Source organism: Panthera pardus, unplaced genomic scaffold (genome assembly GCF_024362965.1).
Source record: "Panthera pardus isolate Hobbes unplaced genomic scaffold, ASM2436296v1 HiC_scaffold_25, whole genome shotgun sequence".
NCBI lineage: Eukaryota > Metazoa > Chordata > Mammalia > Carnivora > Felidae > Panthera > Panthera pardus.
In genome coordinates, this window is record NW_026526821.1 from 64,219,063 (window position 1) to 64,242,949 (window position 23,887).

Below are 23,887 nucleotides of genomic sequence, written 5' to 3' on the forward strand. Positions count from 1 at the left end.
GTTATGTGGGTGAGAAACAAGTTCATGTTTTGAAATGTATTAGTTACACACACACATAATACAGTCTCTTGTCCTGCTGTTTGTCTCAGATCTATCTGGGGGCACAGCTACCCGTGTTCAGTAGATTTGGGGCGTCAGGCAGACTTTTGTTGACACAGCTATCAGGTATGGTGGGATTTTCGGTCTTTTCTGGTCTCAAGTCTGGTGCCCAACACATCCCAGCTGCTTCTGGGTGATATGGCACTACCTGTTTGTGCCTCCTTGTGCCCTCCTGGTTCCTGCTCATTAGGGACAGAGGCACTGCCGGCTACCCTGCGTAACCCCTGAGACTATGCTCTGGCTCCAGCCATTCTGGACTTTTGTCCTGTCCCTGAAGTCTTGTCCTTTTTTGTTTTTTTTTTTTGTTTGTTTTTTGTTTTTAGTTTATTTATTTATTTTGAGAGAAAGAGCGAGAGCACGTGAGTGGGGGAGGGACAGAGAGAGAGGAAGAGAGAGATTCACAAGCAGGCTCCTTGCTGTCACCACAGAGCCCAACCCCAGGCTGGAGCCCACAAACCGTGAAATCATGATCTGACTTGAAAGCAAGAGTCCCACGCTTAGCCGACTGAGCCACAGTCTTGTGTCTGTACGTCTTGTCTTTACGTATGTTTTGTCTCTAACCCCCCTCCTCATTTCTTCCTATGTAACATTATCTGCCAACTCATTTGCTGGGAGCCTTAACTGAAAGATCCTGAGCCCAATGAGAAAGCAAAGCTCTAGTTCTCAGCGCTGCCCACTTTCTCAGTCTCCTCATGTATGTAAGCGTCTTTTCCGCAGAGGCCTGTTTCAGGTATTCCTTTTAGTGATTGCAGAGATAGGTTGTTCTGATTTTGAAGAACTCTTGCTTGAAGTCTGTAGCAGCATATAGATCTCCATGATCCGGATGGCTGATATCTCTCTGCATCCTTCCCCCAACCCCCGGGGAATAATCTTTACTCTTTGGGCTGGTTGGGCACCTGCTATTTCCCCCAAACTAGACAGGTCACCTCAACAATGGAGTGTACAGGAAAGAGCCTCTACCAACCCTGGGGCACCAGGAAAGCCACACAGAACACCTTCCTTAGTTTTGCGTCCCCATCTGTCTAATGGGAATAAGAATTACTTTTCCGCCTACCCTATGTAATTGTGCATATTAAACGGTAGGCAGTTGGTGAAACCACTAACGCCCTGCAGAGTACCGCATACATGCTAGGAATCCTAGACTATTTCCCTTTTAGAAACCACTCAGGGTCACCTTTTCTAATCCCCTCAGCCCCCTACCCCACCCTACTGCGTTCTTCGGTCTGGAGGAAAAGGGAGAAGTGACTCCCACTTCCTGGTTGGCCTCCTTTGTTAGGCTACGCCCCAGCCTCCCCGCGCTGGCTCACTTCCCTGGGCTTGGACCGGTGAACTCCCCTCTTCAGGTGTCTCTGGGTGGCTTTCCAGGGCCTCACAACAATAGGGTATTTCATATGCCCTATATTGAAACTGACAGAATCACCTAGCTCAGGTGGAATCAACATCTCTGAGGACGCAGAAGGGGATGGGGGCTTCCGTGGGCCTAATTTGGGGGCAGGGCGGGATGGGCGTGGTAAGTTCTGCTCTTTGGCTTCTCCATCCCAGAGCAGGGTCTGGGTTCTCCGTCCCTTCCGACCTCTTCCCATCCCTGCGGTAAATCCATGTTAATGAAATGACGCCTTAATACGCATCCCGGCCCCCTCCAGGGAGACCTCTGTCCGCAGCGCGGAACTAGTGGGGGATAGGGAAAGAGGAGGGCGTCCCACCCAAGACCCCTGTCTCAGCCCTCAGGGTCCCCCAAACGGCTTCATCTTCCCAAGCGGAATGGCAGAGACGAGGCCAAAGACTCGGGAGGACGAAGAGGGAAGTAGCAGCAGGCTGATCCTAGCGTCCAAGGTTCCATTTTTACTCTGGAGTAACCTGCACCACTCCCTCTGTGGTATGCAGTGCGCCCTGCCTACGTAGTAGAGGGCAAGCGAGGAAACGGAGTATACCCGAATTTTTGCGGAGATGAACTCTCTCACTCGAGTGAAGCGGCGCGCTCCGCGGCGGGGTCCGGAACCGGTCCTTGTCGGAGATTTCGCCGCGCCCTGGCACTGCCCGGATCCCCGCGGGAGTCATTTGAGCCCGCCTCGGCCGCCCCGGCCCCGCGCTCGCCTGCAGCCTCTGCCCTGGGAAGACCCGTGCGCTACAGACTCGCGGAGAGCAGGCTCAGATGCCCAGCCCCGCCGCTGTAACGTGCGCGACTCTGGGCAAGTTCCCGAACACGGCGTCTCAGTTTCATCCACCAGTCATAATAGCTTCTTTGTGTGGCCGCTGTGAGAATTAAACAGATACCTGGTGTGTAAAGTGCCTGACGCGTAGTAAGCGTTCAAGAAACGGCAATAATGACCTGTGACTCTGGAGACCACCGAGTCACCGTAGACCTGCGTCTCCACGGCCCAGGGCAAGTTACCTAGGTAGTTCTGCCAGCGATGATCTTTCGAGCTAGGGAGAGCGCCTGGCCGGAGAGAGACATAGGCCCTTGGGAAAGCCCCGAAGGAAGGGATGGAGGGCTGGCAAATCTGCAAGGATCGCCCTGCTGCTGCTCTTGCCTTCCTCTCTCTATAGGACCTCAGGCGGCTCTGGTCTGACTCCCAGGCCATAGAAGCCCGGATGTGAGCCGGTCGGGCCTGGGTGCCCTGGACGGGCAGAGGTGGAGCCCCTGCACCAGGATGGCTACTGAGGATAGCACAGTTGCGGATGGTTTTGTCGCCCGCGGCGTGTCCCAAAGGTCCAGGCTCCCAGGCCTCTGCCTTATGCCTGACCGGTGGCTGAAAGGGCCGGAGGAACAGGGCTGTCCAGCCTCGCGGTCCGCGGCTGCCCTGCCCTCAGGCCCCTGAGCAGAGCGAAGGCTACTTGCCGGGAAAGCCGGCCCCGCAGGGCCTGGCACCCAGCGCGCTGGTGGGACTGAGGAAGCCTGGGGGCAGAAGGAGCGGCGGGATTCCTCCCTGTAGGCCGCCAGAGCCCCTCTGGTGCACACTGCTCAGCTAGTGCGGAGGCTGTAGGCTCTCCGGGTGGGCTGGGCTGCTGGTAGTTGTGCACTCATCCTTGGGAAGAGCCAGGGCTACTAGCATCCCAAAGAAGGGCTCCGCTCCGTGTCCGCCCTTGTGCCAGCCTGTGGGGTTTGTGGGTCCTCCAAGAAAGGGAGACTTTGGGGCAGTTAGGGACGCCTGTCGAGCCTGGCGAGGGTGGCTGTCTTCAGGCACATCCACAGGGTGTTTCTTAGACTCTCTCCACAGCTGAGCGGCCAGGTGCAGGGATCTGCCTGGTGGGGGAGCAGCCCTGAGGCTGAGGTTGTGGGGAAACTGCAAAACCCACCCCATTGTAGGACAATCTGACCCTCTGCCCTCCGATTCTACCCCGCAACCCGGAAGAAGCCATTCCTGAGTTCCAGTCCCACGGGCTCACGGAGTTTCGAAAAGAGACTCCTGCCAGGCGGGGCTCAAGACCTTGACCCTGACACCAGGATTCGAGACCTTTTTTGGGCTCAGGCTCCACTGCCCTGCCCCTGGCAGCAGCAACACTGAGATCCTCCTTCCTTCCCGGACCACCCCGCCACGGTCAGCATTGGCTTCAGGAATCAGGACTAACCTGTGCCCGCCCAGTTGGGTTCTGGCATCGGGAGAGGAGAGGCTGGTCCTTCTCCAGCCCCGGGCACCTTCTCTTGCAAGCGGGGAACGCCAAGGCATAGCCTGAATTTGCTGGCTCCCGGGAGAGCTCTGGGCACGCACTGGTTCACCCGCCCACCTATGTACATGACAATAGCCACTCTCCCAGGACACACAGTCCGCACCCCATCTATGAGTTTTTTCATCCTATCGTGCCTACACATTCTCTCGGAACTTCTCACATTTCCCCCTTACATCCTCACGCCCTTTCCAGATGCCCTAGGCAGCTTTGAGTGCGGAGGGAACCGAAGCTGGAATGTTGGGATGGGCAACATGAAAAAAAGAGGGGACTCCGTCAAGAGCCCAGGCCCTCCTCCATCCTTCTCCACTTGCCCCTCAACACAAAAACATCCACACATCTCCTGGAACCCCAATGGTACCCCGGCCAGAGGTGGGGACCTGTGGAGTGGTGGAGGCAAATTCCTTGCGTCCTGACTCCCGCGGCCCCACTTGGCTAGTCCCTGCTTTCTCAGGCGCCAAAATGGTGTTTCCTACGAGAGCTAGAGGACTATGGAAAACCCAGGACTAGAGAGCCCCGTGTTCCCTCCTCAGATCTCCCTGGCTCTGTTTAACGTTTTCTTGTGTCGCACACCATCAAGACATGCTTTGGGGGTGGGAACAATAGGGTGGGGGCAAGGCCCAAGTCTGGGTGTGGGCTGCTGAGCTTGGGGTGAGAGGAGGAGACTACCCTGGAGGCATAGCAAGCCCCCTGCTCCTCCCCCCTCTCCCCTCTGCGCTCGACCTTTGTGTCCCCAAGCAGGTGAGTCCGCCAGGTGCCCACAAGGGTTGGATTCTACCTTCATTCGTTTTCACCTTTGAGGCTTGAATGGGTATGGAAACTCGCTGGGAACAAAGAGAAGGCAAACATAGTCAGGGGAACAGAAAGGGAGGGAGATTCCCCCTCCCAGTGCGCTGTGTCCTTTAGGGTCGCTTGAGCAAAACTCTTGGCTTCCGGCTGCCTCGGGGGAAGGGGTGACAAGCCATTAGGAACCGTGTTTGGTGGATGCCTAACAGAGAAGCGGTTATATTCATCTGGCATTATCTGTGCAAAAGTTATATGTCCAGTGTGCACTCTGGTGGGGGCTGCAGCCTCTCACTGGGTCTAGTGGAGTGTGGAATGGACGGCTGGCTTGTTAGAGGTTTTATGCAGTGGGTGAGTAGCTGCTCCGGTTTATTTTCAGAACTTCTGCATAGTTTCCCGTTTAAGTAAATATTTTCGGGGTTAGCTTTCCAAGGGGGAGGGAAAGAGGGAAGTTATAACGGGGCTATGCTGGAATAAAGCTCCAGGACAGGCATGCTGCCTCCTACCGGCCAGGGAGAGCTCCCGGCAAACCCCAGGGATCCCACTTGGGGCTGGAGAGAAGGTGCAGCAGGTGGGATCCCTGACCCTCTGCCCCCTCTGGCCAAGATCATCGCTTTCGCTGGGAGACAGCCACTGAGACCTTCAAAGCAAGCTGTGCTGCAAGGCAGTTCCCCAGGCCCAGTGGACGAGGACTGGCTGCTGGTAGGGGCACCAGTTGTGAGTGTGGGTTTGCATGCTACTGGGGAGAAACACCGTGTATATTTGCATTTGTGTGTGTGAGTTCATGTAAGTGGGAGAGACTCTTTTGTGTACGTGTCTCACATGCCCGGGGCAGGAGAGTGTTCCGGTTTTGCCCAAGCACACATGTTTGTGTGGATGGAGAGTGTGTGTGTTTGCTTCTCTGTGTGTGTGAACACATGTATGACAGGGTCAGTGTGTTTCCCAGTGTGGCAACTGTTTGAAAGGGTGTGTGTTTCTGGTGCCATCAGCAGCGCCTGGCACATAACAGGCTTTCAATCTGAGTGAATCGAACAATGAGTGTGTATGTTGGTGTCCTTGTGAAAGTTTGTATAAAGCCTGTTTTCCTGGGAGTGTAAGTCTGGAAAATAGGAGGCAGGTAGGGGTGATGTGGCCTCCAGGGGCTACGGTGTTTTCTCCCTTCCCAGAAGTAAGAGGGGGGTGGATGGCTGGTGGGTCAGCTCTGCTGGCTCAAAGTGGCTTCTCAGGTGGCTTGAACGGCTCTGGTCCCCAAGGCCATAGCTGCCTCTACACTCCACCAGTCAGCGAAGGTCAGGCCGCTGGGGCCCTTATAGGCACAGATCAGGGCCAGAGGGGACCTGAGTTGTCCCCTAGAGCAGAGCCTCCAGGAGAGGCTGAAGGATCTGCCAGGGCTAGAGTTCCTCTTGGGGTTCGGGGCTGGGCCCCGCAAAGCAGTCTTAGCCTGCTGGCAATTCTTTTGACTCCAGGCCCGCACAGGGCAAAGGCCAATGTGTAGCCTCCGCACGCACCCAGTGAGCCTGCCCAGATGTCCGCGTCTGCGCGAGTCTCGGCTGGGAAGGAATCCTCCGTACTTAGAAAATCCGCGAGAAAGGGTCCTTGAGCGCTCATTTCATCAGAAAGGAAAGTCCCCAGAGAGGTCGCCACACTCTAGGATCTCGTCGTCGGAAGAGCGCCTTATTCCCTGTTTCCCTTGGGGTCCGGGTGGCGGGGTCTGGTAGCGGAGGAGGAACGTGTTCGGTAATCACAGCCGCCCCGACTTGAGACGGAAAAGCCACACCTGCCTCCTGGAGGAGTCCTGCACGCTTCGGATCTGCCTGGATAGGCTTAGACGGGTCGCTTAATTTGGGGGGAGAGGTGGGACTGGATCCCCAAGAAGGGAGAGGGTGCTGCAGGTTAATTTACCGCTACCGAGGCACGTACTACTGTGCACGGCGCAGAGGCGCCCCCTCGGTCTCACCGGCCAAGCCCTGGCGCCCCCTTGCTCCGATGTAGAACATGCGCCCGCGGGCCGGCCTCCCCGAGTCTCCTCGGGCCTCCCTTCTCCCCTATCCTTTCATCGCCTTTTCCAAACGACAGATTTCTAAGCGTGGAGACCTTTGCTCCACGTCCACACGCACGACGTGGGCTTTGCGGCTGGCTCAGCGGCTGCCCTTGGGGCCAGGGAATCTGCCCAGGGAGTCCCACCAGGTTCTGGGCACTGTGACTACCACTAAGGAAGGAAACCTCCGTGGCCTGATTTGTTCCCCAGCGTTGGCGTCTCCAAACACACCAACAACGCGCTGTTCGGCAAACAGCTTCTCTTTTCTTACTCCCATCCCCAAAATGAAGAAAAAGGAGGGTGAGGGCCCTGCTCCGCTGGCGGAAGGAGAAGAGACCCCGAGAGGAGCAGGCCACCCCCTCCCCGCTTTTACAGGGAGCCTTCCAGACCAGAGGAGGGACAGTGATCTTTGGGGGCGGGGGACGCGGGTTTCAGTTTTCAGTCCCTTCACCTGTGGGCTGATACACATCGTGTATGTGGGAAGGCGGCTCCCGGTTCCTGGGGCTCATGGGACACCGCTGCCCAGAGCGGTCCCCCCAGGGTGTCTAGTCCCTGTAGGGAAATCAGACACTGCTGCACTCCCGGCTCGTGGGCCTCATGGTATAGATCCATATATATATTTATGATTTCTAATTTTATTATAAAATAAAAGCAGAAATATTTCCCGAAGAACATTCACATGAGGGCGTAACAGGGAGACGGCAAGTCCGCGGCTCGGGAGGCGCACTCTGCCAGGGGCACTGTGGCCACAGTCCGGGAGGAAGAGGGGAGAGGGTGGCGGGCCTCATGGGGAGGGGGAGAGAGAGAGAGAGAGAGAGAGAGAGAGAGAGAGAGAGAGAGAGAGGGGCAAGCGGCAAGGGCGCGTGCAGAGGCCTCCGCGCCGTGGTCCTTTCTCTTTCACTTAAGTTACTAGGCGCACAGCGGACACCTGCGACACGCCGAACCCCGCGGAGGGCCTCCGGAGAAGGCCGGGTTCTTCTGCTCTTCCCCCTCCTACTTCCAGGCCAGGGCAGTGGGGGAGGAGGGCGCAAACAGACGTCCAGGCAGGAGGAGAGAGGCTGAGGCATACGGACCCAGGGGCCAGGAGTGCGAGAGACTGGCGAGAGGAGAACCAGAAAAACGGAGAAAAAAAGAAACGGAAACTTAGCGAGAATTGACAAGCCAGAAATATAGAGAGAGGGGCAGGGAAAGGGGGAAAGGACCAGAGAGAGGGAAGGAAAAGGACCTGGAAATAAGAGCAGGGAAGGGAAGGGAAGGGAAGAGCAAGGAAGCCGTGAGAAGGTAGGGAGAGAGTGTGAGCATGGTGTATAATTTATTCCCTTCCCTGGTTCAAGCCCAGGTCCCAGGCCTCCAAACGACCTCCGAGGCAACTTGTTGAAAATAAATCCCGGACAAAGGCCAAACCAAAGAGCCATCCACCCTGCCTGGGCCGGCGGTTCTGCCCGCTCAGCGCGCGGGTCTTTCAGTACCCGGTGGGGCCCGCCGGCCGCAGGGCGCCCTCTGACACCGTCTCTCAGGTCCCCGGCGCCAAGCCGGCGAGGTGAGCACGTCGAGGCAGGTGGGGCTCTAGGACCCCAGGTCCACGAGGTTGGCCGACATGGGGTTGAGGATGGAGTCCTGCAGGCCATGGTGGTGCTGCAGCGGGTCCGCGCCGCCTCCGCCCGGCACGGGCACCGGCACCGCGCTGGGGCCCGGAGGGTGGCCCAGGCTGTGCAGGGACGGCAGCCCGGGGGGCGGCGGCGGGCTGAGCAGCAGCGCGGGGCTGGACGACGAGTGGTCTGGCGTCCCCGACGGCGTTTTCTCGTCCTCCGAGCTGCCTAGCACCGACTTGCCGCTGCCGTTCAGCGTCGCAGCCAGCGGGTTGTGGCTGTTGGAGTTGGCGTTCTCGCTGTTCTCCCTGCAAGTGCAGGAGCAAAGCAGCCGGGTCAGGGGGGAAACCGAGGCCGCTCTGCGCCGTGTCACCCGGAGCCAGAGCCGCCAGGCGCTGCCTGCGGGTGTTTTCGGTTTCTATCATTTTCCCCGCCTGGCCTGGGGCTTTCGTTCTTTCGGCCAGTTCTCTTAATCTCTCAAAACCCGATTTCTCTCTAGTCCTTTCCTCTATCGTCTCTATCTCCCCACCTCTCCTGTTCTTAACCTCTTGAATATCTTCTCTGCTCTCTGTAGGTTCTGCCCACCACCCCCCATCACTGAGTTGCTAACAATTTTTTTCCCCCAGAGGAGAGGGGTCCCAGGAGCAGAGCTCAGGGGGGGTGGGGGAGAGGGGAACAAGGAGATGCCCGATTTTCAGAGTCTTGGCTCCTGGAGCCAAGGTTTGCTGGGTAGAAGGGGGGCCAGGAGAATGAGGGACCCGAGATCCTAGGCTGAGGGCCCCCATTTGAAGTTAGGAATCTCACAGGCCTTCACCTCCCATTGCTTTTCTCTGCTTGAGGGAAATCTGGCTGAGGGTCAGGTTCCTGGAGCTAAGGGTCCTTTCTTTCTAGCTCCACACTGGGAGGTCTTGTGAGGGCTGTCCTTGCTGGACCTAAGGACAAGGCCCTAAGGATGTAGGACTCCGTTTCCCTGGTGGCACAGTGCAAACTTCAGCTGGGAGACTGGAAGCTTGGGGCCTGGGGCGCAGCCCTTGGGAAAAGAATGGAAGGAATTGCTAATCCTGGCCTAGACTTGTCCACCATACAGAAACTGAAGGATTCTGCAACCGTTACCTGGGGCCTGGCCTCAGAACCCAGTTCTTCAGGAGTCTGGATGCATGCCAGGCTGGATAGAGGGGGACCCCGGCAGGGAGAACCCACCTTCTGCTCTGCCTTTGACTGACAGCCCCAACCAGATTTGGAGACTTGAAATCTTGGGTAGATTCTCTCTTCACTGGCTTCCCAAAACCTTTTCTTTCTGTTTTCCTGGAAGGGAACTTCCCACAGGGCTGGCAGCTGAGAACTTGCAACTGTGGATACGCCAACCTCATTGTCTGGGAGGCCACGGTCAGCCTGAAGCCCCCCCATCCACTTCCAGATATTTGGTTCCACTGTTTAGCATCACTGTCCCCCCCCCCCCCAGTCACTTACTCTGGGCTGTGCACACCCTGCACCACCGACCCCAGGTGTCTTACCCGGCTACACGCAGGCTGGATTTTTGTGCCCACAATCGGTTTCTCTCCCGTTTCCCTCACCATATTTGGGGTTCAGAGGAGCCATGGACTGGCGGCCACAAGGGCCTAATGGTCAACTGTTAGGCTAGTTCAGGAAGTCCTGGTTTCCTTGAGGACAAGCAACTCTCAGCCCTTCTGTTGCTCTCAGTTCACCCCAGACCTACCGACCTACCACGCAAAGACGGTAGGGCCTGTGGGGAGAGGACCGAAGAGACTGGCAGGCCAGTGAAGGGCTGCTGGGTCCAACAAGGCAGGAAAAGGGGCACGCGTTTCTCTTCTGCTCTCCTACAGCGGACACTTCCGTCCTTCTCCTCTTGCTTCTTTATACGCGGCATAAAACAGTCTCCCTATCAACTTCCATATCCAGACAAGTAATATTCTTGCCCAGGCCCCTGCACATCCAGGTCACACCAGGAAAGTATCACTCCCAGTCCTGACCCCTAATCACACTTTGGCCTAGAGCTGAGTAAGACCAACAGGAAGTTCAGGGAAGTCCTGGTAAATTCGCACAGGCAGCCCGAACGAAATCTGCAACTCTGAAAGTCCCGACTAGACCCCTCTGGCCTTCCGAAGACCACCAGGCCCTGCCTGCTGTGCTCCCCCTTTCACGGGGTCCAGGTCCACCGTCTTGCCTTGCCCCCCAAGTTCGCTGCTTCTCCACTCTGTTCACAAGCGACCAGGGAGTTAGTTGACAACTTTCCCGATCGCTTTGCCCGCTTTGGACAAAGTTCTGACCTCCTGGTCTCCCGGAAGACCTGAGCGCTGGCGGGGTCAGACAAGGCTGCGGCTGGGCCGTGGCAGGGACCGGACACCCGGTTTAGGCCTCTCCTGGGGGCGAGCACACGCCCTGCGACCCCCTCCCTCGAGCCCCGGGGAGCCGGCGCCGAAGTTCTACTTACTCGTACCTTTCTTTGGCCTCGGCTGCCCGGTCGCGCTGCCGCCGGTTCTTAAACCAGTTGCTGACCTGCGTGGTGGTGAGGCCCGTGGCCTCCGCCAGCTCGCGCTTCTCGCGCGGTGAGGGGTAGGGGTTATGCGCGTACCACTCGCGCAGCACGCTGCGACTCTTTTCCTTGAAGCAGTAGCTGGTCTCCTCGCCGTCCCAGATGGAGCGCGGTAGCGGAAACTTGCGGCGCACGCGGTATTTGCCCACAGCGCCCAGGGGCCTGCCGCGCAGCTTCTCCGCCTCGATGTAGTGCGCTTTGAGCCACAGCTGCTGCAGCTTGGCGTGGTTGTGCGGCGAGAACTGGTGGCTCTCCAGGATCTTGTAGAGCTCCCGGAAGTTGCCGCGGTGGAAGGCCACCACCGCCTTGGCTTTGAGCACGCTTTCATTCTTGTGGAGGTGCTCGCAGGCGGGCAGCGACCACAGGAAGCGGCCCAGCCGCTCGATGTTGCCGCCCTGCTGCAGCACCTCGCACACGCACGCCACTTGCTCCTGCGTGAAGCCGAAGGTGGGCAGCATGGACATGGTGCCGGCTGTGCCCCCGCCCGCCCGCGCGCGCCCTCACCGCGCTGCGCCGTCCCGCATGGGCGCCTCCCCGCCGGGACGTCCGGGGCCGAGAGGCGGGCGGGGCGGGCCCCCTGGCCCCGCGCTGGCTCCCGGCGAACTCCGAGTCACTGCAGTACGTCCTCGCGCCCGCCGCGGCTCCCGCGCTCCTCTGCGCCCCGGCCGCCTGCGCGCCTCGCCCGCGCCCTCGTCCAAGCCCGGGGGCCGCCCGGGGCGCCGCTCCGCATGCTCCGCGCCCGCCCGCCGCTCCCTCGCTCGTTTCTCGCTCGCTCTCCCTCCCGTCTAGCTCGCTCGCTGCTTTTTTAATAATATTATTCTAAGCGGGCATGAGGCGCGGCGGCCCGCGCCCTGATTGGTCTGGTTATCTGACCCGGGGCCTGCCCGCGCCAGACAATAGTCGGAGTCAAATTATTCGCCATGGAGACGCTGTCAGTCACTGGTAACCCGAGCCCCGGCGGGTCGGGCGGCTCCCCCCGACCGGCTCCGCTGACAGATCGCCCGGCTCCGCGCAAAGCGGAGGGCGGCCCGAGACGGGATCGGGAGGCGCTCCAAGAACCTGGGAGGCGGAGAGGACCGGGCAGAGGCCGGCGGCGGTGGTGATTGACGGGGCGGACGCCCAAAGAGCTAGGGAGGGGACCGACGCGGGGGGGGGGGGGGCGGAGTGGAGACGCGCTGAGAAGAAAAGGGGAGGAACCGGGTGGGGAGGGAAGAGGGGAGAGGAGAAGGCGGGGGACTGTTTAAGAGGGTGCCGGGAGGAAGGGGAGGAAGGGGGTGGAGGGTACCTCGAGGGGGAAGAAATTTTGAGCAGCTTTCACGAGGCCCTACCGGCTACCCTACCCCCACTCCGGGTCTTCAGCGTCCTCCCGGGGCCGCAGTGTTGGGGATAGATTCTGCCCAGGATCGGGCCAGTAGGATGGGAGAGTTTGGACGTGCTTGGGCGCCTCTCAAAGATTTGGCTTTTCCTGCGGACAGCGCCCCGCCCCCATCCTAGGAACTCCGGACTTGGGCGGTCTTCGAGGGAAAGGGGGAGGGAGTAGGAGACAGAAGTGGAGAAGATTTGGCAGTGGCCGCAGGCGGACGCCTGAGAATCAACTTCTTGGAGGATCCCGCCTTCCCTCTCTCTCTCCTAACCCGGCCGGCTGCCCCGAGGTCGGTACCGCCCCAGCTCGGCGCTCTCTGCTCTTCGCCAGGCGGGGACTCACACTTAACCCCACGGGTCCCACGACCCCACGGGAAGCGCCAGGCACTAACATGGGGCCTCTACGGAAATTGACTCCTATCTGCAGCTCGGGCAGTCGGCCCACGGGGAGGCGAGGGCAAGGAGTCTAGGCCGATCGTGGCGCTAACCCCGTGGGTGGTCGGGGAAGCCGGAGTGGGAGTAAGACCCACCCCTTCTCCGGCCTCTGAGCTCAGACTCGGCTCCGGGCACTTCCAGCCTGGGAACCAGATCACTGAGCTCCGGAATAAGGGTGATAAAAGGGGGATCCTGTTTTTTTTTGTGTGTGCGTCTTTGCAAGGGCGCGTGTGGGAACACGTGGTGCTGGTTCTCTGGGAGGAGGGCAGGGGGAGTAGGTGGAGGATCTGGGGGTAGAAGGGGGGCGGTGTTGCTGCTGTTCCTACGGTTTTGAAAAAGCCCGGGGCTTAGCTTCTTCCCGGACTGGTCCTTTCCACTTCCGTTTCCCTTCTTTGCTCTGAGCTGTTGGAGGCTGGAGTCAACCCTGCTCCCAGTTCCAGGACCCAAGCCAGTACCGAGCCTGGGCTCTGCCCTCAGCTTGGAACTGTGGAACTGGTGTCTAGGCCACATCTCTTTTCCTTCCCACCCTTTTACATTTTCTCTGCAGTTTGTGTTAGGAGCACCGGATGGGAGACGGTAGAACCCTGGGTTCAAGTTTTTGCTTTGCTTGGTGTCTATGAGAAAAGCTTGTGTTTATTTCTGTAAGTGTTCATTTCCTTAGCAAGATTTCCAAAAGTTTCCTCCTGCTCTAGTATTCTAGAAGTCTTCTGGGGGAGTTGCAGACATGAAAAAGTGGAACCCTGGGACTCGCCCTAAGGCCTGTTTTTGGAGGCCTCTCCCACCTCCTCCTGTGTGTGTTGAGACCAGGGCTGTCAAAGTAGGTTCCAAGCCAGTGCCAGGGACAGTTCCCTGCAGAAATCCAGGTGGCATCTTCAGAGGCTGTGTCTGTTGTCTGGGAGGGGGCCTGCTGCATCCAGGCCACCCTATGCGGAGTCCTGCATGCTGCCACACAAGGTTCACGCAAGAGTCGGTCTCAGAGGACTCTGGGAGACATGGGGGAAATATTTACCCCTGGCCTCACTAACGTTCAGAGTCTACCTTGCTGACCCCCAAGAATGGGCAACCTACTCTTTCTAAGACCTCATCTTCAGCCACAAGGTTAATGACAGCAGGCTGGTCCCAGCTCTCACCATGGCCATCCTACCTCTTGGCAAGGACAGGCTGGGGCTGTGGGGGAGCACCATGGTCTGGTGCCAGTGAGTGGGACTGGACAGTAAGTTCCTGGTGTAAGACTTTGGACCAGTTTATGGTCTGCTCTACCTCACCTTCTCCCACTCTTAGATGGGGCTTGCATGATCTTTCACATCCCCGCTGATTCTGAGCTGGGGGGCGGGTCTGAGAATCTTAACTTTGAAAAAGCGGGTAACCTTAGCATCCTCAGCCGCAGCTTCCACTATGAATGTCCCCCTCCCTGGACTCTTGGGAGCTTCAAGACTGAACTTTCTCCAGGACTGGGTCCTGCCGTGTTCAGCTAAGGCAGATTTTCTGGAACTTCAGACTCACTGTTCTTTCCAGCTTTGCCCTCTTTGGGGCCCCTGGCTGCCAAACCCAAGAGTCACCCCTGCCAAGAGAACAGATGCCGACCTGGATAATATCATGCGTGCCATGTAAAAAGCCATCACAGAGCAAGCACAGAAAACCTGGAACACCATCACCCAATGTATGGGTGTGTGTCCATATGCCACCAACTCTCCCCTTCCTCCCATGTTTGTAGAAACCCAGTTCTCACAGGTCTGAGCTAGAACCTCTTGCCGGCAGGGACAGCTGAGGGCCTGCCCTAAAAGGGTTCCAAGCTTAGCTGGGCTTCTTCACAATCTGAAGGCCCTTCTTGTCCAGCCCCCTCCCTGGAAGGCTTTGCCACAGGACAGAGCACGGGGGAGCTGACTGGGGGAGGATTTGCCAGCCTGACCTTAAGGCAATCCTAGCCCCCGGTGCCAGTGCTCAAAGCAGCTGCTGGAGAAGCCTTGGGTCTAACCTATCCCAATCTACCCAATCCCATATTCTTTCTTTCCCTGAGACATGCTGGGGAGGCCTGCATTTGCCATCTCTTCAAGCACAAATAGGAGAAGCTCCATGGCTGGGAAGGAGAAAACTTTAGCAGACACGTGGAAATTTGGGACTCACTGAAATGTCTCCTTTGACCTCCAAAGTGTGCTGGCAGTCCCCTGGGATGGGACTGTCTGGAAGGCAGCAGCACAGGTGGATGGGTGTGCTCCAATGAGCTCACTCTGACAGAATGCCTTTGCCCCTGACTCTTGGTCAGGGACAGTCTGGGGCCTTTATGTCTGGAGTTGGGCTGGAAGCTCCCCAGCACAAAGCCCTTGGGCCCCCACAGATGACCCAGCCCAGGGCCAGTACATTACCCACTAGCAGAACTTTTGGGAAAGGGAGAAAGCAGCCGCACCAGCCCCCAAAGGGCTTCTCTGACTTTGGGTTGAGGCCAATTTGGAAAGAAGAGGGTGATCTAAGGAGCAGCTGCTTGTAGGCTATTTCCACCAGCAGAGGAGGGGACGGTGGGGGGGGGGGGCTCAGAAGACCAGAAGCTTTTTTTTGTTTTGTTTTTAATCTTTATTTATTTATTTATTTTTTCCAGGCTTTAAAGGCTGCAGGAATCCCCTGGGCAGAGTTTGGCCCTGGCCCTGCCGCCTCAGGCCCTCCCCGCAGCTCACACCGGGTTGGGTTCTGGGGCGTCGCCTCCCCGGGGTGGCTGGGGGGACTGTAGCGGGCGTCCGCAATCCCAGAGCCCGCTGTTCCCGCAGCAAACTCGCTGAGAGACCCGGCCTCCGGCTCGGGCCTCGGAGGCCAGTTTCGTTGAAAGCGGGCTAGCGGAGCAGGGCTGGTGTGCGCTGAGACTCCGGGCGCCTCCTCGCCGCCGCAGCCGCCGGGTCCTTCGCCCCGTCAGGCTGCGTGGCTGCCTCGCGGACCCGAGGGGGTATTGGCAAAACCCAGCACCCCATGGCGGTCTGTGTTGCCCAGCGTTTGGGGGCAGTCAAGGCGCAGGCATTCCGCTCAGGTGAATCTCCATTTCAGAAAGTGGTCCCCACGGCGCCCCCAGCCAGGGCAAGGTTTCGGGCACTGGGATCCCGGCCGCAGCCGTCCCGTAACGACGCGACTCCGGGCGTCGCCGGCGCCGCACATGCCTGCACGGTCACAAAGGCTGGAGTAGCACCGTCCTTCTCTGGGGCTTTTGCTCAGGACCCACGGGGCAGTCTAGAGGGCCCTCCGGAGACAACGGGTTGGAGGTCGCACGGGCTCACAGGGGCTCTTGTTCAAACGAAAAGAGCGAGAACTAGGGCTCGGGGCCGGTTTGGAGGTCGGTAAACCGGTGACTCGGCCCGCGGAGGCGCCGGGACCGAGCGGGGACCAAGCGGGACCGAGGCGGGTACCCAGGCCAGGGGCGCTGCCCGCGGTCCGACGACGCCCGGCCCTGCTGTCCCCGCCCGCGGTAACGGCTCAGTGCTGGGGTCCCTTCCTGCCCGCGCCACGCTCCCTCCCGGGCTGGCAGGGGACGCCGGGCCCCTTTGCCTGGGGAGAGGTTGGGGCGCGGGCACGGCGGGCCGGGCATCCGGGGGAGGCGGTCAGACTCTCGGCTTTGGGTTCAGGAAGCCGCCTGAATCCGCCGCCCGGTTTTTCTTTTTGGTATTTTTCTTTTCGTGGGAGCCTCAGAGGTCCTTTTCGTCCCTAAACGTGCCTTCGGCAGGGTCTGCCCGCGAGCGCCCCCAAGCGGCAGGTCTCAGAGTCCAGGTCGTTGGGTGAGTCGCAGTTCCCCCCAGGCCTCTAGTGGACCAGCCAGAGGGCGCCGGGAAGGCCCGCTGGTTCCTCCCTACCCACTTCCCCCACCACTAACCGGACGTTTGCGCTGCCAGAGAGGCCACTAGAAGTGGGGCGCGCTCCCTCGGAGGCGCACTAGGTTGCCATGGTCTGATCACACCATCCTTGGGGCACAGATACCAGCGTTTCACCCTCTTATCCCATCGCCCCCTCCCGGAGAATCTGGATCTGCCTTGCACACCGTGGGCGCCCGGGGAATGTTTGAATGGACGGCCGAATGACCAGTGGGATTTGACTGACAGCAGCAACTGCGAAGTACCAGGCCAATAGGAAAATGGCCCCTTTCCTCCCCCTCTCTCCCGGTCTTCCCTCCTAGCTCTCCTCTTCTTCGTAGGGGAAGTCTCAGCGTTGTGTCGGCTTCCTCCAACCAGAAGCACTGGGTGTTGGAGTCCCCTTAGAGCTGCATAGAAGCTGCAGACTAAACGCGCTGCTCTTAGAAATTCTGAGTGTTATCTGACTGCCTATGGCGTTACCAGGTTCCCTTGGGTTGCAGGAAAGAAAGTTTTCAACGCAGAGTTAGTCTAATTTTTCTGGGGCTGCTGTCTTTAGTTGCATTTCCTTAGTTACTTTACAAAAATCCTCTGTAGGCAACGTGTAGATCAGGTTTCCTATAAGAAGTGACTTTTTTTTTTTTCCTTCTTCTTCTTTCCATTACCTGTGAGAAATTCTATCCGGGAGTAGGGATTCCTGGCTTGGCACTACTCTCTCCTGCAGTATCTATTTTTATTAGCATTAATTACAATGCATCAGTCCCGCTCATCAGTGATAGCCCCTCCCCCTGGCTGGTGCCTGCTCTTGGCTCTCCTGATTTGGGTAGCACCTGAGCAAGAGGGCACTCTCACCCAGCCATTGAAAGCAGTCACACACGGTTTTCCATCAAGTTCTGCATTTCTTGAAAGGGAACCTGAAAAAAGTCAGATTGTTCTTAACTTGGAAATCCAATACTTTATTTTGTTGTCTCTGTGAATTAAGGCTAAAATCCAGGGGCTGTTTCTTATAGAAGAATGTGTGCTAATTAATTTATGCACAGTGCTGTGCAAATGCTCTGCTAAAGTAGGTAGAAACAAGATACAGCCCTGCTGGGGAGGGCACATAGCTTAGGACAACCTGTGCGCGAGGCTGCTGCAGAGGGACCAGGTCAATGTCAGCCTCAAATAGATGTCCTCTGGTAGCACTGTGGCATTCGGGTTTGTGATGACAGGTGTGGTGGGCCCTTTGGCAGTTGCCGTCTCTGTTCCAATCATTCTAGTATAGTTGCACTGTTAGTAAATGCTCACATTTGGGGAAAGCAGGGTGAGTAGGGCAGTGGGCACAGGCTTTGTCATCAGACAGGCCTGAGCCCTTGGTCCAGACCCACCACCTCAGTAAATTACTCAATCTTGGAGCCTATATTGCTCATTTGTAAAATGAGAATAATGACCCGGTGCTTGGCACACAGTAAGCATTCAACAAATTCTTGTTGAATTGAATACAGTTGCATTTGGGATTAGGGATAAAGTTAATGCAACCTCTGGTTCCCAATAACCCTATCAAATGGGTATTATCAGCATTTACAGAGGAGGAGACAGGCTCAGAGGTTAAGCAACTCGACCAATGCAGCCATGCGGCTGGTAAAAAAAAGCCTCTGAAGTTTCAGTCCTTGATGCTAAAACCCATACTATAAACCATAAGCCTTACTGCCCTTAGTTCCTCTATAATAGCAAGATAATAGGATAATAATAATAGGAAGAATTTGCTGAATGGCTATTATATGCCGGGCACTGTGGTATCTCACATAATCTCATGATTCTTCCATGCACCAGGCCCACCTACAGCTCCATTTTACAGGTGGTGACCCTGAGGCTCTGAGAGGTTAAGTACAAGTCCAGCAGCTATGGAAAACCTGAGTTCTTTCCTCCCGCCATTTGGCTTTGACCCACTTCACTGGGGCAGCTTTACCAGTAAGCTCTCCCCACCTACCCCCAGTCCTTTCCACTCCAAGTTCCGCTCCCTGGGCACTTCCAGCTCCCAGTGGTCGAGAGTTCATTGCAGGTGTCAGGAAGACGGCTCTAGGTTCTAGGAAAAGCCATCTCTGCCCTCCTGAGGTTTCAACCACTGGACCCTGGGGCTCGTGACCTTCGGTCTTTGTGAGCCCCTGCCGGGCAGGAGCCCACTGTGACCAGGGCAGGCCGTACAGCAGCCGTGGTCCCAAGCTGGTAAAGTCTGGATGGATTCATGGCCCCATTATGCCTGGGGTGAACTTAGGGGGACTCAGAGAATTAAAATATCTTAGTCAAGGTACTTTGAGGTACAAATCACAGAAATCCACTCGGACTAATAGAATAAACAAAAGAATAAATTTATTGTAAGGATTCAGGGGTAGCACATGGATTCAAGGGCAGGGAACCCCATTGTCCTTAATAGGGATGGAACCAGAAACTGGACAGTAGTTAGAAATCAAGACTTTTCCTCCCTCCCGATGGCAGAGTCATCTCTCCTCCGCTCCCATCTGAGCATCCTTGTTTTCTCTCTGAAGAGAAGCTTTCCCTGTTGCTACTCCTTTTAATACTTCCCTCGTTTTTCATTGAGTCCCTCGTTCAGCCTCTCGGGAGGCACTCTGAAATCTCTGCCCACCGCCCCCCCCTTCAGAACTCAGGGGATAGAGGGAGGGAGAGGGAAAGGACAGGAGGAGAGGAAGAGGAAGACAGAAGGATGGAGGGGGGTGGAGAATCTTAGGCTCATCTTTGGTCAGGTGATTCCCACTCCAGTTGGTGATGTTGCGTGGGGGAGGGCGGGGAGGGACTGTATGGCCCAGTGCCTGATCTGCAGAGACTGTGAGTCCAGACATGGAAGAATGAGGTGATGGGTGGGCTACTATTCTAGTCTTCTATGGAATGTGGAGGCTTGGTGCCCGGCACATAAAAGGCACTAAACAAATATTGTTTCCTTTCTCCCCACTCCCCAGTGTGATGCCTTTTCTAACCCTTCTATCAAGAATCAGCCAGAGCCACCAATTTAGAGCACAGATATGATTGTGCCACTCCGTGTTTACATTCCTCTAATGGCACCTGTTAACCTCAGGATGAAATTTAGACGCTTTAGCATGGTTTCTGAGGTCCTTTGTCATCGGACTTTGCGCATATATCCAGCTGCCCACTGCTTCCTCCCGGCTTCAGCCATCCCGAGTGATCTCCATGGGCTCTTCCACTCCGGTCATACATATTCATCACCACCCACTTATTCCTTTACGGGAGAAGCCTATGTCCCTGCCTCATTGGCCCTGGGCTTGGCCACATGACAGGGTCGACTAATAAATGCGAGTGGATGAACAGAAGCTTTTAGAGACATTGTACGTTGCTACCAGGACTCTTTCTTCTTTTGCTCTCATGCCCCCAGACAGGTGTCACTCCAGCTTGTGTTACAGGATGAAAGAGAAGATGGAGCGGAGCCCCAGCTCAAAGCACAGTCACAGCTGGCCTGCAGCCTGCATTTAATATGAGCGAGAAATAATGTGCGTGGCTGTAAACCTCTGAGATTTGGGGGTTGTTTGTCACTGCAGCAAAGCTGAGGGGTATCTTTCCCTCCTGTGGATCTTTGTATGTGCTGTTGCCTCTCTCTGGAAACCTCTCCCTCATTCCCAAACCCCTTATTTTTCAGGACTCAGATGAGATGTTACTTTCTCTGGAAAACTTTCCTGACACTCTTCCTCCCCCAGGTTGGGGCTGCGGCCCTGTTCCAGTCCCCACATCACCTTCCTATACTCATTCCCACCATTACACCATCTCATGGTACCATAACCCCTTGATTTCTTTTTTTTTTTTTTAATTTTTTTAACGTTTATTTATTTTTGAGACAGAGAGGGACAGAGCATGAATAGGGGATGGGCAGAGAGAGAGAGAGGGAGACACAGAATCGGAAGCAGGCTCCAGGCTCTGAGCTGTCAGCACAGAGCCCGATGCGGGGCTTGAACTCACGGACCGTGAGATCATGACCTGAGCCAAAGTCGGACGCTTAACCAACTGAGCCACCCAGGCGCCCCTCTTTTTTTTTTTTTTTTATTTTTATTTGGATTCAAGTTAGTTAACATACAGTGTAGTATTGGCTTTAGGAGTAGAATCCAGTGATTCCTCACTTACATATAACACCCAGTGCTCATCCCGACAAGTGCCCTCCTTAATGCCCATCCCCCGTTTAGCTCATGCCCCCACCCATCCAGCGCCCCTCCAGCAACCCTCAGTTTGTCCCCTATATTGAAGAGTTTCTTATGGTTTGCCTCCCTCTCTGTTTTTATCTTATTTTATTTTTCCTTCCCTTCCCCTATGTTCATCTGTTTTGTTTCTTAAATTCCACATGAGTGAAATTATATGGTATTTGTCTTTCTCTGACTGACTTATTCACTTAGCCTAATACACTCTAGTTTCATCCACGTGGTCGCAAATGGCAAGATTTTATTCTTTTTCATCACCGGGTGGTATTCCATTGTATATACATAACACATCTTCTTAATCCGTTCATCAGTCAATGGATATTTGGGATCTTTTCATACTTTGGCTATTGTTGATAGTGCTGCTACAAACATTGGGGTGTCTACATCCCTTCGAAACAGCATACCTGTATCCCTTGGATAAATATCTAGTAGTGCAATTGTGGGCCATAGGGTAGTTCTATTTTTAATTTTTTGAGGAACCTCCATACTGTTTTCCAGAGTGGCTCATCAGTTTGCATTCCCACCAGCAGTGCAAAAGAGATCCTCTCTGCATCTTCGCCAAAATCTGTTGTTGCCTCAGTTGTTAATGTCAGCCATTCTGGCAGGTGTGAGGTGGTATCTCATTGTGGTTTTGATTTGTATCTCCCTGATGATGAGGGATGTTGAGCATTTTTTCATGTGTCGGTTGGCCATCTGGATGTCTTCTTTGGAAAAGTGGCTATTCATGTCTTTTGCCCATTTCTTCACTGGATTATTTGTTTCTGAGGTGTTGAGTCTGAGAAGTTCTTTATAGATTTTGGATACTAGCCATGTAAAAGATATGTCGTTTGCAAATATCTTCTCCCATCCCATTAGTTGCCTTTTAGTTTTGCTGATTGTTTCCTTCACTGTACAGAAGCTTTTTATCTTGATGAGGTCCCAATAGTTCATTTTTGCTTTTGTGTCCCTTGCCTCTGGAGACATGTCTAGTAAGAAGTTGCTGTGGCCGAGGTCGAAGAGGTTGCTGCCTGTGTTTTCCTCTAGGATTTTGATGGTTTCCTGTCTCACATTTAGGTCTTTCATCCATTTTGATTTTGTGTGTGTGTGTGTGTGTGTGTGTGTGTGTGTGTGTGTGTGTACGGTGTAAAAAAGTAGTCCAGATTCATTCTTCTGCATGTCTCTGTCCAGTTTTCTCAATACCATTTGCTGAAGAGGCTGTCTTTTTTTCCGTTGGATGTTTTTTCCAGCTTTGTCAAAGATTAGTTGGCCATACATTTGTGGGTCCATTTTTGGGTTCTCTATTCTGTTGCATTGATCTATGTGTCTGTTTTTGTGCCAGTACCATGCTGCCTGATGATTACAGCTTTCTAATACAGCTTGAAGTCCAGAATTGTGAAACCTCGAGCTTTGGTTTTCTTTTTCAGTATTACCCTGGCTAGTTGGAATCTTTTCTGGTTCCATACAAATTTTAGAATTGTTTGTTCTAGCTCTGTGAAGAATGCTGGTGCTATTTTGGTAGGGATTGCACTGAATCTGTAGATTACCTTGGGTAGTATCGACATTTTAACAATATTTGTTCTTCCAATCCATAAGCATGGAATATTCTTCCATTTCTTTGTGTCTTCTTCAATTTCTTTCATTAGCGATCTATAGTTTTCAACATAGAGATCTTTTACCTTTTTGGTTAGGTTTATTCCTGGGTATCTCATGGTTTTTGGTGCAATTGTAAATGGTATCGATTCCTTGATTTCTTTTTCTGTTGCTTCATTATTGGTGTATTGAAATGCAACAGATTTCTGCATGTTGATTTTATATCTTGTGACTCTGCTGAATTCATGTTTCAGTTCTAGCAATTTTTTGGTGGAGTTTTTTTTTTTTTTGGTTTTCCACGTAGAGTATCGTGTCATCGGCGAACAGTGAAAGTTTGACTTTTTCCTTGCCAATTTGTATGGATTTTATTTCTTTTTGTTGTCTGATTGCTGAGACTAGGACTCCTGGTACTATGTTGAACAACAGAGGTGAGAGTGGATATCCCTGTAGTGTTCCTGACCTTAGGAGAAAAACTCAGTTTTTCCTCATTGAGGATGATATTAGCTGTGGGTCTTTCATATATGGCCTTTGTGATGTTGAAGTATGTTCCTTCTATCCCTGCTTTCTTGATAACCCCTTTACATCTTACCTATCAGTCTGTGGGCTTCTTGAAAGCAGGGACTGGGTCCTCTGGTTCGGTTAGCAGATGGTAAGTTCTCAAAAAAATATTTGTTGAAAAGGGATGATGGCAGTAGTATGAGTAATTTACCTTTGTGTGGCAGATTTGATTTTCTAAAGAATGCGACAACAATATCTCAATCCCATGTACCCTTCTTTTACTGTGTCTTTGATAGTCTTCTTGTTGAGGTGTGTGTGTGTGTGTGTGTGTGTGTGAGTGTGTGTGTGTATGAAGAGGGTGGTGGTCTATGTTTCTTCCCCTTAAATCTGTAATAAGCTTGTAATAATGGCAGAAATGACATCATATGACTTCTGAGGCTAGGTCGGGAAAGGCAATACAGCTTTTGCCCTATTCTCTTGGGACACTAGCTCTTGGAACAAGCCACCAAGCTGTAAGGAAGCCCTGTTGAGAGGCCCCTGTGGAAAAGAGCTGAGTCCTCCCCCACTCCCCTGCCCCAGATCTGGCTAAGCTCCAAGCAGCAACCAGCACTCATTTGCCAACATGCCAGTGCACCATCTTGAAAGTGGATCTTCCAGCTCTAGTCAAATTGTCCCGGCTGATACACAAGGAGCAGAGATGAGCCATCCCTGCCAAGCCCTGTCCCAGTCGCAGATTCATGAGTAAAATAAATGATTGCTGTTGTTTTAAGCCACTAAGTTTTGGAGTGATTGCTACACAGCAATTGATAATTGATCATTTGGCTTTCCTCTTAGCAATCCAATTTTCTCTTGGATCTGAATACCTGTCCTACACCCCAGCCTCCCTGCCTTGGCCCTTAATATCTGCGTTCTCACCTTAAGGGGGGCAGGCAGACACTGTGCCCACATCCACAGCCACTGGCTGGAGTAACTCTGATAGATCTTAGCCTCTGGAACTCTGAGCTGCCCTCTATCTGGCTTTGGATAGTACTTTCCCCAATTCCTGCCACCCCCTAGACTAGAGCTCCTCGGCTCACATAGTCGTGGGGAATCCATCCTAAGTGCCCCAGTACCCACTGTACCACAGACATTGCCTACATGCTGTCCACCATGGGCCACAACCCAGCTGGGACAATTCCCCACCCTTAAGGGAGCTGCATTCTTTTCCCTGGTCCATGTCATGGTGGCTCAAGGCTTCCTTGGGACTGCCTAAATTAGGACAATATTTCATTCTTCTT

The 23,887-nt window shown here is 54.8% G+C and overlaps 2 protein-coding genes across 4 annotated transcripts in view; one reads left to right on the plus strand and one right to left on the minus strand.

Annotated features, from left to right (window-relative positions):
• The window catches only part of SIX3 (SIX homeobox 3), a 101,082-nt gene that overhangs the window by 60,012 nt on the left and 17,183 nt on the right, over positions 1-23,887 (plus strand). The window lies entirely within an intron of this gene.
• On the minus strand, positions 7,173-11,298 carry SIX2 (SIX homeobox 2). 2 transcript variants are annotated; one of them, XM_019468108.2, is made up of 2 exons: positions 10,634-11,298; positions 7,173-8,483 (listed from the first exon to the last, which is right to left on the minus strand). In XM_019468108.2, the coding sequence occupies exons 1-2, from the start codon at positions 11,191-11,193 to the stop codon at positions 8,153-8,155; spliced, it is 891 nt and encodes a 296-aa protein (XP_019323653.1). In that variant the 5' UTR covers positions 11,194-11,298; the 3' UTR covers positions 7,173-8,152. The 2 variants fall into 2 exon arrangements, with proteins under 2 accessions (XP_019323653.1, XP_019323600.1); XM_019468055.2 differs by having other exon boundaries at positions 10,628-11,298.

Excerpts from the sequence above, each read along its gene's own strand:
- SIX2 (XM_019468055.2), bottom strand. The coding sequence starts at position 11,193 with ATGTCCATGCTGCCCACCTTCGGCTTCACGCAGGAGCAAGTGGCGTGC. Across the intron at positions 8,484-10,627 it reads GAGGCCAAAGAAAGGTACGA|GGAGAACAGCGAGAACGCCA; the intron begins GTAAGTAGAACT and ends CTGCACTTGCAG.